The sequence below is a fragment of the Phoxinus phoxinus genome (genome assembly GCF_949152265.1).
Source record: "Phoxinus phoxinus genome assembly, chromosome: 4".
Lineage (NCBI taxonomy): Eukaryota > Metazoa > Chordata > Actinopteri > Cypriniformes > Leuciscidae > Phoxinus > Phoxinus phoxinus.
In genome coordinates this window covers 18,812,313-18,823,298 of record NC_136879.1, presented here as the reverse complement: position 1 = coordinate 18,823,298, position 10,986 = coordinate 18,812,313, and the positions used below count along the sequence as shown (strand labels likewise).

Genomic DNA, 10,986 nt, shown 5'->3' with positions numbered 1-10,986 from the left:
GATAAAAATATATATTTAAAAAATAATAATCGTATGTATACAAAACGTGCGCGCGCTTGCTCCTCCTGGGTCGCGCGCATCATCACCAGTGTCGCTAGCACTGTGACTTTAAGAAAGATTTTTTTATATATATAGAGAGAGGGAGAGAAATATATAAATAAATTATAATAGATTCTTCCGGTCTATTAAAACAAACGGCAAATATTGTGTCACAAAGCCAGGGGATAAAGGATCTGCGTGCACGCTAAAAACAGCGTTATTTTCTCCCTTCAACATGGTGAAGATCAGCTTTCAGCCCATCACAGGACAAAAAGCCGAGAAAGAGGAGGGAGATGGAGATAAAACTCAAATATTCATACAGCATCCACACGTAAGTTTCGCTTTTTGTGTGCATCATCCGAAATGTCAGGGACAACAGCGGTTCAAAGTAACCATACGCCGGAAAAGAAAAGAGCAGATGCTAAACCACCAAACACGTCATTTGGTGGAGGAAAATGATCTTTTGATAATGCTCTGTCATAACGCGTGTATATATTTGTAGCTGTTTTGCATATAAATATTGTTGCCCTTTGGTTTCATAACAAGGGGACACGGATGCTGCAGCACCTGCACCAATAACATCACATCATGCAACATTCATCATATCCATATCCATCTCTGCCATAAAATGTGCACTCAATATGTGTGCAGTATTGTGATGTTTTCATCAAATTGCTCTTCTTTAATAATTTAACCAAGTGATGGGGTAAACATCTTGATTAAATTAATATAAAATAGCTTAAAACATTTTTCCCTGCATTTTAAAAGATATTGCCTGTAATGTATCGTTATTGTCAGAGGTTAAAGGCCTTATTCTTAAGAGCTTATAATGGCAGGGACTGAAATTAGACATAGTGCAGCACAGGTTTATGTGTCTATGCAACACACACACACACACACACACACACACACACACAAATCCAACAGAGACAAAATGGCAGATGGCTACGGTGAGGAGAAATGACTTTGGAGAGCCTTTAGCCGTTTAAATCGCTCCTTCACTAAAAGGGATGCATGTATGTGTTCACTGTCTTTATAGGCCAACTGACCTCCCCACGATAAAAAAAAATTAAAGATGAAGTATGTCATTTCTGAGCCACTAAATATAGTCTGTCTCTAATGATTCCCTTAGTCGGACTCGGAATACACATACTTGCCTAGTGCCTACTATACAGAAAACATGTCAAATATGAATATGCTGTATTCATGAAACAGTTATCGAACAACCAGCTAACAGGGAACGTTCTCAGAACTTTTGAACATTAATTTAATATCTTTAATAACATTTTCAAAATCTTAGTGGACACTTTGCCATCCCATAAAACCATGGGAGCTGAGGAGAGAGAAAAAACTCACTTCACTTTAAATAATGTTTTTTATTTTAAAAAGTGATTGTATGGTGTAAGTGTTGAGTTGAAGTGTTTCAAAAATGTTAAATCTAATTATCTTAATAATAAAAACAATAGGCCTATTAGTCAAAAGAAAGTCTCCGTCATGATAATAAACCAAGCGTGTGTGTGTGTGTAAGTTAAGAATGAGGCCAGCTCAGGTCATGTGCCGTGCAGTTTGGCAGATGGGTTGCAAGACTGGGGGCGTTATTAGTCATTGCCTATTGGCATCGCACATCTAATAATTTCCTTCTGTAGTACGAGAGGAAGCACTGAATAATCCATTCTTGTCTGCACATGATACAAGTGAATGTAGTGCCGATTGTAGCACGTCTCCCAGCGTGTGGGTGATCGCATTGAAAGTGGCACGGTATTTTGAGGACATGATGAATTTATTCCTGCAGTGTGTGATTGGGTCTTGCCATCTTGATGAGGACCAAATGTCCTCATATAGTAGAGTAGGCTACAGTACAACCTGAAATGAGCTACTGTGGGGAATATATAAAATGCTTTATTCAAGGGAAATAAAAACAAAATGTTCTAAAAATGTGTGTGTTTGTTTGTAGGTGGAAGAGGAGCTGGTTTTGCCTGTCGGACGGAAACGCTCCTCTCTGAGTGGACTTTGCTGTCTGACAACTGCACTGATTGTCTTCACCTGCAGTTTGATATATGCTTCAATATACATCTACCGTTACTACATCATTCCTCAGGTAGCACACCATTATAGATAATTAGATGAGAAGTGGCAGATTCCAGTAGTGCCAATTGTTTCTTTTTGGCTCAGCCAGAGCTTTATGTTTTATGTTCTGGTGTTATTAGGTGTGTTTGACTTGAAGAAGTGCTGCGCGGACCGATCCGTGTATGACATCAAAGTACAGCGAGATCGATTAGAGAGCAGATGTTTCATGCTTTCGAATTGAACTCGCGGTACCAATGATGGCATACACCAATTGGCATACACCAATCAGTTGAACGAATGGCTCGATGATAAAATACAGTTTGTTGTTGCCACCTACTGGTGTAAAGATATGGATGTACCCTGTAGAAAGATTACTGACTCATCAGCCTTCCTGGAACATGCAAACTGGTACGCAGAGAGATACAGTAAAAATACTTTTTATGTCATAATTTCGATTTTTCATTTCATAAACATGACTAAGTATGTCATAATTTTGACTTTTTATGTCATAGTTAGGATTTACAAACGCATTGATGCATAGTAAAGATTGATTTGTGGATTTAAGGGATCGAGATCGCAATTATGATAATATAAAATCTTTATCCAAGCCCTATTTGATAGAAAGATGCACCGATGTATCAGCTGCCAATATTTATCGGACGATTTTTTGATACATTTTAAACCATCGGCATATTGGCTATAGCATGAAAAAGGCTGATATTGATGGTTTAGTAACTGCGTGAGTTGCGTAATTCAACTTTTTATTGGTAAAATAATGAAATACTTGCTAAAAACAAAATTAAATCTGTACAAAATAGAGCAGGGCTCGACAATAAGGACTGCCTGGTGCCAGCGTGAACGACGCGCTCGGATTGACGGAGCTGTCCCGATCAGGCCAGTGCAGCATCTTCATGAAAGTTTATCATTTGAATGTGCTTTTTAAGCCTTGCAAATTTCAATATTAAAGCACAAGACACGTAATAGAACTCAGTTCCACTAACTGAAGGTGTGTGTGCTCACACATCCAAAGAAAGCACGCACCCAGATAGCCGTGTTTTAGACAGCGCAAATTAAAATACTGAATTGAGTTATCTTACACTTACACTCAAAATTATATCAAAATGCCCATCTTGGCGAGTGAGTGTCCTTGTGAAAATGGTCAGTTATGTCTCAAATTAACATACATTTGAGAAATAATACTCTTGTGTACCAGTATATTGGATCTGTGCAGCTCTTAAAGTGACAGCAGACTATTATTCCTGTTTTAATGTTAGCCTACTCAAACAACAAAAGACTAAAAGATCACTCACTACTCTTGGCTAAATAACTTTTGTATCTTAAATAAGGATACATGAACATTTAATTTATACGATGAAAAATATATTTTACATGTGATTACTTTATTTTTGTACCTGAAAACTGCTTAGGCCTACCTGAAAAGCTCTGTTTATTTCATATGTATCTTTGTTCTGTTGTATTTATGTATTATGTTGGCCTGTTGAATTTTAAATGGATCTGATCCATGTTCAATAGAAATTATTTGATGATGCAGCGATAAACTAGCTATTATACCTTAATGCTTAATGCATGCGCTTTTGGACTTTTCTTATTTAAAACATGATCAAAACACTTATCAAGTGACAAGTATCGGTATCGGCCAATAGTTGTTCGTTAAAATCACTATCGATATCGACCAAAGAAAAGTCAGTGCATCCCTAATATAAATACTGTGGTTGCCTTATGTTCTTGTGTCATAAGATCAAAACAGTATCATAATATAACTTTAAATCGTGTGTTGTAAATGATGAATGCGATTCAGGTTCCGGATCAGAGTCGGTTCCACTGCCGTGTTGTGTACGAGGACTCGGTGGCCGCTCCACTGCGAGGCTCTCAAGAGCTGGAGGAGAGCGTGGGGATCTACCTGAAGGAAAACTATGAGCAAATCAGCGTGCCTGTGCCCGACTTCAGCAACACAGACCCCGCTGATATCATTCATGATTTCCACAGGGTAACACACTTGAACAGCTCACACATTTCCACAGTTACACATGACTTAGTTTCAATTATGCATTATTGTTTCCTATTGTCTTTTTAGAGCTGCTTTACAGCAGAATTGAACTCAGTTTGCATTGAATCATTATTTTCCAATACAATCTGTATTGTATAAAGTGCTATATAAATAAAGATGACTTGAGTTTTATCTGATGTGAATGTTTGGGTTTTTTAGGGTCTGACGGCCTACCACGACATTGCCTTAGACAAGTGTTATGTCATCGAGCTCAACACCAGTGTGGTAATGCCACCACGTAACCTCTGGGAACTGCTCATCAACGTCAAGGTGCTTGTATTGTTTGTGTGTGATGGCAGTTTTGAAATGTGAATTATATCTACTTGATGTTGCCTTTCTATCTTTTTGTAGAAGGGGACTTACCTCCCCCAGACATACATTGTCCAGGAAGAGATGGTCGTGGCTGGACGCGTCAATAATATGCATCAGCTCGGCCGCTTTATTTACCGTCTGTGTAACGGTAAAGACACGTACAGGCTCCGTCGCCGCAACTCACGCCGCCGTAAGTTGACATCTTTTTGCCTAAGTGTTTATAGTAGTGGTCGACTGATACGGTTTAGTCAATGTTGACATCTAGAGGGAATCTCATCACTCAACTGAAATAATATAAACATTGATTTTACATCATATTTAAAGGTATAGTTCACCCATATCTTCATTGTTTAAACTGAGGTATAAATATTTCATCTAAATAATACATTTGCCAATCCTGAGCTACGAGTCCAATTTGGCAACGCCGACTTACAGCCTAACTAATTCTTCATCTTCTTGGTGGGAGGAAACTGTCCTCCGCTGTGGCTTCACAGCTGCCATGCAAATCTGATTGACGTCCAGCTTAATAGCTCATTGCTGCTAATTAGCGGAACAATTAAGTAACACCCACGGTATGGCTTCCTGTACTAAGCAATCTATTTATCCCTGGTTCCTGATAATCCAAGGCTTTTTTGTGAGAATATAATATGATAATATCCAGGACAACCACAAACTTTGGGGAAACTGGGACGATTTCATGAAAGCTGGCCATCTGCGTTAGAACGGATCAAGCTATTATGATTCATGAATATTTTATATTATGTTACTTCTGTATCGCATATTTTTAATTGCTTATGATGTGAATATATAGCTTATGTGTGTATACAGTTCTTGTACGCAGAATCCCAGCTAACAGGGAATGTCTCACAACTTTGGCGAACGTTCTGGCAAGTCTCTCTTAAAATTACAAGCGAAGATTCTCCCAGTACCTTATTTGACAGGTATCTGGTCTTCAATGATGTTCTCAAAACATTAGCACAGAAACGCTATTTATACATCGGTTATAAAACATTTTTAAACTAAATGGTCGTCTAATGTTTTCAGAACACTGAGAGAAGATTCATAAGTGACATTCCCATAATATGTGTAAAATGATCAAATTAAATGTTCCCTAAACATTTGCAAGAACAACAACAAGAAAAAACAAACAAGAACAACAACATTTTGAACATTCAGAAATACCATTTTCATAACTTAAAGGGATAGGTCACCCCAAAATGAAAGTTCTGTCATAATTTACTCACCATCAATGTTGAACAAAAAAAGATATTTTGAAGAATGCCGGTAACCAATAATTTGACAGGCCCTATTGACTTCCATAGTATGTTTTTATTTTTTTCATACAAGTCTGTCAATGCAGTCCATCAACTGAATTGTTACCGAAATTCTTCCAAAATATCTTCTTTTGTGTTCAGCTGAAGAAAGGAACAGGTTTGGAACAACTTGAGGATGAGTAAATGATGCCAGAATTTTTGGGTGAACTCTTCCTTTAATAGGAACATTAGCGAAATGTTCTTAGAACATATTTTTGTTAGCTGGGAATCCATATGCTAAATAAATAATAGTGTAAGTATGTAAAGTATTTCTTAAGCCCCCTGTAGTCAATAATTGTATCCCTTAAAACTCATCTTTGATCACCAAAATGACTTATTTAAAAGTTTTTTCCTTGAAAAAAAATCTTCATGCATTAAAATGGCTTGAATGTATCTCTACACCCTTGCCTCATTTAGTATACGCGGTTCTATGAATATGCAACTGAGCCCCGCCTCCACTCACTCACTCACTCACACCAGCTCAGAGATCCACTCGTTGACGATCACACGTTGACTTGATTAGTTATCGATTTCAAACCATGTTTTTAAAACTGCCTTTGGTTCACTGCAGTTTTAAGGAGAAAATATTCATCAATGGTGTTGACTTATGGATTTGCACATACTGTAGTTTGTCTTAAAGCATAATAAAAACACCACATAGACAACATTAAAAACTTGATTTTCACCACAGGGGGACTTTTAATGCAAGTAACTCGTAGCTATTTTTTGTTTTGTTTACATAATTTTCGTATTCTTCCCATTAGGTATCACCAAGCGTGATGCGCAGAACTGTCACCGCATCCGCCACTTCGAGAACACGTTCGTGGTGGAGACAGTGATTTGTGAGACTCCATAGGCTGGTTGCCTCATTGCCCCGCCCATTTCTGATGAGATCACATCCGCTGTTCTCGGTAGCCACACCCCTTTGAAAATCACACTCTTTACCTCTGATCCCTCATGTCTTTAAATCCCATTTCGCTCTCTCTTTTTGTACTTCTCTCTCTAGTAATGTGTATCATTACAAATGTTCCCTTGAAGTTATCTGAACAGTTTGTTTCTGCATATTTGCAATAATGAGCATTTTCAACTTGATGCATTTAAAATGTAACAGTAGCATCTGAAGTCTTGAAATGAGAAGATTACATGGGCATTAGGCTGCACAATGCCTGCATGCTTGTACCTGCGTGTGACTGGCTGTTTGCGCACCATCAAACTGCTATTTGCTCTCTTATATATTTGCGTGTTTTTAGATTTTTTTCTCCTCAGTCGTGGATAGGGATGCATCAAAATTTTGGCCAAAATGCCATACAATGATGAGAAAACTGGCCAAAAATGTTCACAGAAAGCATCACTCTAACATGCAAACTTTAATGTAGCTTAATGTACACTGCAAAAAAGATTTTCTTAGTATGTTTTTCTTGTTTTCCATCAAAAATATCAAGCAAAAAAAATCTTATATCAAAATCAATGCATTTACTTGAGAAGATATTAAGTCTTATTTTCTGAAGAAAAAAAAGAACATTCTCGAAATTAAGCGAGTTAATGCATAAAACAAGAACAAATATGTGCTTGGGGTAAGACAAATAATATTGCTTCATTTTTGGTAAATTTTTTCAGAAAGCAAGACTTAATATCTTAGGTCATTTCGCTTCTTATGTAAATGTATCTCGATTTAAGAGTGTTTAGATATTTGTACTGGAAAACTAGACACTAGAAATTAACATTTTTGTTCAGTGTAAAGGAGGTTAGATCATATGTAAATGGAAAGATATCTCATTTACAGCTTTCTGTATGATTGATGAGCACAAAAAAACTCACTGAAGTCGAAGCATATTGTGGTAAAAATGGCTAAAAATTCACTATTCACGTTTTCTAGTTCTTTCATTCAAACTTATCGATCACAGTCTTGGTTAAAGGCACACTATTAGAGGCCATTTTGCTCAACTTCTTGTATAATAAACATCAAGACAAATCGTCACACATTTATAAAGGTAAATGAACTTCTCTAGCAAAACCGTGTCTTGCCCTGTGTTGTGTATTCTTTTCTTTCGGTGCGTCACTACTCATGGATATCCTAACTGATCCTAGTGCCAGTTATAGCGCCTGATGAAAAATAGCGCCATCATTACATTTATCACATGTGTTCGTTTACTACGTATCTCAAAATCCAGTACTCGCCGTTTACTAGCCACTTTAGTGTTTCTACAACACGCTTCCTGTGCCACTTCCTCGTTTATTTTCTCTCTCTGCATGCTTTTGAAGAGAACACGTGCATTGTTTCAGTATTTTCTTATCATATGAGTGAAGCCTTAGGCCAGATTCATGCCCTGGACTAATGTATACAATCTCAAAAGCTCTTCGTGTTTATGTGTGTGTTGAACTTCAAAAAAAATGGTTTAGTTAGGTGAATCAAACATGTAAATAAACCAATAAAACCCCAAGTCATTGAGCATCTTTCTGTTACGAAACGCTGACAGCATGAGCGAGCACATTTCACAATTACAAAAATTACAGTTTATGTTGCATAATTGCTTGTTTCACACCCTTTTTCAGGCACTATAAAGATATCCTGGTGACCAAACAGCTTGCAGAACACATTTTGTAGACCATTTTTTATGTGAAATCAACAGGGAAACTTCGAAAAATTGTAAGAAAGAGGAAATTAAATGCATGTGTGAGCTTTCTGCCATTGTGAACAGAATTCTTGTGAACGCCTTCGAAATGATCTTGCATCATCGTGCACCCTTGCAAAAGATAATCTTGTAAGACAAACTTCTTATGAAAAATGAATCAGTGATCTACATATGCCAATCTTTCCCCTCTCGGTTCAGTCAGCGGTAACAAATAAGACTGTAAGATTGTTACGTATGCGAGTCATATGTAGTCGATTATTTCTAGTTTCTACAGCACATGAATAGTTCAATCAAGAGCTAACATTCTGTCTTCATTTACTCACCATGTTGTTTCAAACACATCTGACTTTCTGTGGAACAAGAATACAATCTTTAGGTAATATTAACCGTCTCTGGAAAGTTCCAAACTGAAAAAAGGCACCGTAGCAATAATTAATATGATGCCCTGAGTTTTTTGAAGTTGTGATAGATATGTGGAAAGAACAAATTTAAATAATTTAGGTCATTATATTCACTGTTAACTTGGGAAAACACTGTGATTCAGTTTGATTTGTGAATTGGATCAACTGGTTTATTAAAAAGAACTGGCTCATTAGAATAATGTATTAACAAATTTGACTGTATTTGGAGCTTCACTCCTAGTAACCAACTGTTACATATTATATTATATAATATATTATAAGGGGATAATGTACATCCAGTCGGTTGTTATCTCAGAATAAACCCTGACAGGGTGATCAGGACCCCGACGCGAAGTGGAGCGGCTATTTGCCGCATAAGTAAATAATTAGTTTATTGAAATATTGATCTGAGTCTAAATATTTTATTAGCTCTTTAAACGCAAAGCTTCCGCGAAGAAAGCAGTTGCTAGCATGTGGCAAGTTCAAACTAGACGGACATTTAAGGGATACAGTACAGTCACACCACTTATTACATGATATATCACCACATAAATAATTATGGGGATAAGAGATATTGATTTGAGATGAAACTGTTTTTAAATCTGTATCTTATAATCCAACAGTGTACAAAACAATCGTCGCAAAATGGCAGCAGCTGCATTTGTGTGAAACGAGAGAGAGCGAGTCCACGATACTGGATGGCATTATTAAATAACTGTACACAAAATATTGATTTGTCTGAGCTTTAATACTTTATTAGCTCACCAAACAAAACTTCCTAGAGGGTGTAAGTGCAGTTGTGCCCTTTTGGCACTAACTGGCTTAGTATGTCCAGTGTTAAGTCTTTTGGCTTCTAATGAATAACTCTTAATTGTTTAAGAATTCACTCGTGCCCTTTTGGCAGTAGAAAGAGCTCATCAAGAGCTTTCATCTGAGATATCTCCCACAATGTCACTTACGCCCCTCTGATTCTCACCCCTCCATAGGCCTATACTGTGTATACATATTATAATATAATATTGCTTATATTATTTTTATAAGGGATGCGTCCAAAATCGCATACTCTCTATTTATTTTTAATTTATACGACAGCTAAAAAAGTATGTTCTTTATAGTATGAATGAGTGTATGAATGTAATCTGGATGTACTACATCCGCCATGTTCTAACTTGTCATTATCATGTGACCTACCTACCAGCGTCAGTTACTGTGGCTTCACTGCCATTCACAAACCCTCTCATGGGATAGTAAAGTGCACACTCAGAGTCTCACTGGAAGTAGTAGGTTATCCAGGCATTTTTTGTCTATTCTTTTATGAGTAGGCTACTGTGAATTCAGACATAGCCTACCGGTACTTCTTTTGTCACATAGCCTACTGTTTTTCGCCTACTATATAAGGAAGTAGGCCTATGCAATTTGGATGCACCACATTATACATTTATACCACATTAGCGTTTGTTCATAGTAGCCTATTTGTGCGCCACAATTGAAAGGGTATAACGTTAGTTAAGTTCGATGAAATAAAATCTGCGGGGGTCTCGGCATTATCCGAATGCAAATGATAACAGTGACCTACTACTACTTCCGGCGAGACTGTGTGCTCACGGATGATTCAATGGACACTTTACTATCCCATGAGGCCACAGGAGAGGATTTGTGAATGGCAGTGAAGTGACCGTAACTGACACTGGTAAGTCGCATGATAATGACAACATGGCGAATGTAGCACATCTGGATTACTTACTTCATCAATTAAAATGTAAGTCTCCTCACCTTCTTTTGTCAATATTGCACTCGCTCTAGTTGTTTCCTCAATCTGGCAACCCGCATGAGTGTCGAGTCTGAGGTTTATACTGTCTATGGTCTGAGGTGAAGGGGGCAGGAAAAGGAAAACAACTCTCCTCGATGTTTGAATTCGGACTGCAGTACATTTCAACCAATCTGTCAATATTATATATTGCACATTTATAGCGGCAGAGGACAAAACTGTCCGCTTGTGTGGACGCAAATAGCCTCGTTCTTGGTGTGAACTGGCGCTATTAACTGTTATTGTAAGAAAATCGCTTTGTACAGATTCTTCAAACGTAGGCCTGGGTCACCGTGTATGGAAATGTACATTTTTCTGTCTTGCCTTTACAGAAATATTACACTTA

At 37.4% G+C, this 10,986-nt stretch overlaps 1 protein-coding gene across 1 annotated transcript; it reads left to right on the top strand.

The window, feature by feature from the left end:
• The first annotated feature begins 46 nt into the window (after positions 1-46).
• Positions 47-9,028, top strand: itm2ca (integral membrane protein 2Ca). Its single transcript, XM_079610963.1, has 6 exons — positions 47-370; positions 1,994-2,137; positions 3,926-4,114; positions 4,334-4,444; positions 4,526-4,676; positions 6,564-9,028. Exons 1-6 carry the CDS (start codon positions 275-277, stop codon positions 6,653-6,655), a joined length of 783 nt encoding a protein of 260 aa, XP_079467089.1. The 5' UTR covers positions 47-274; the 3' UTR covers positions 6,656-9,028.
• Positions 9,029-10,986: the final 1,958 nt, after the last annotated feature.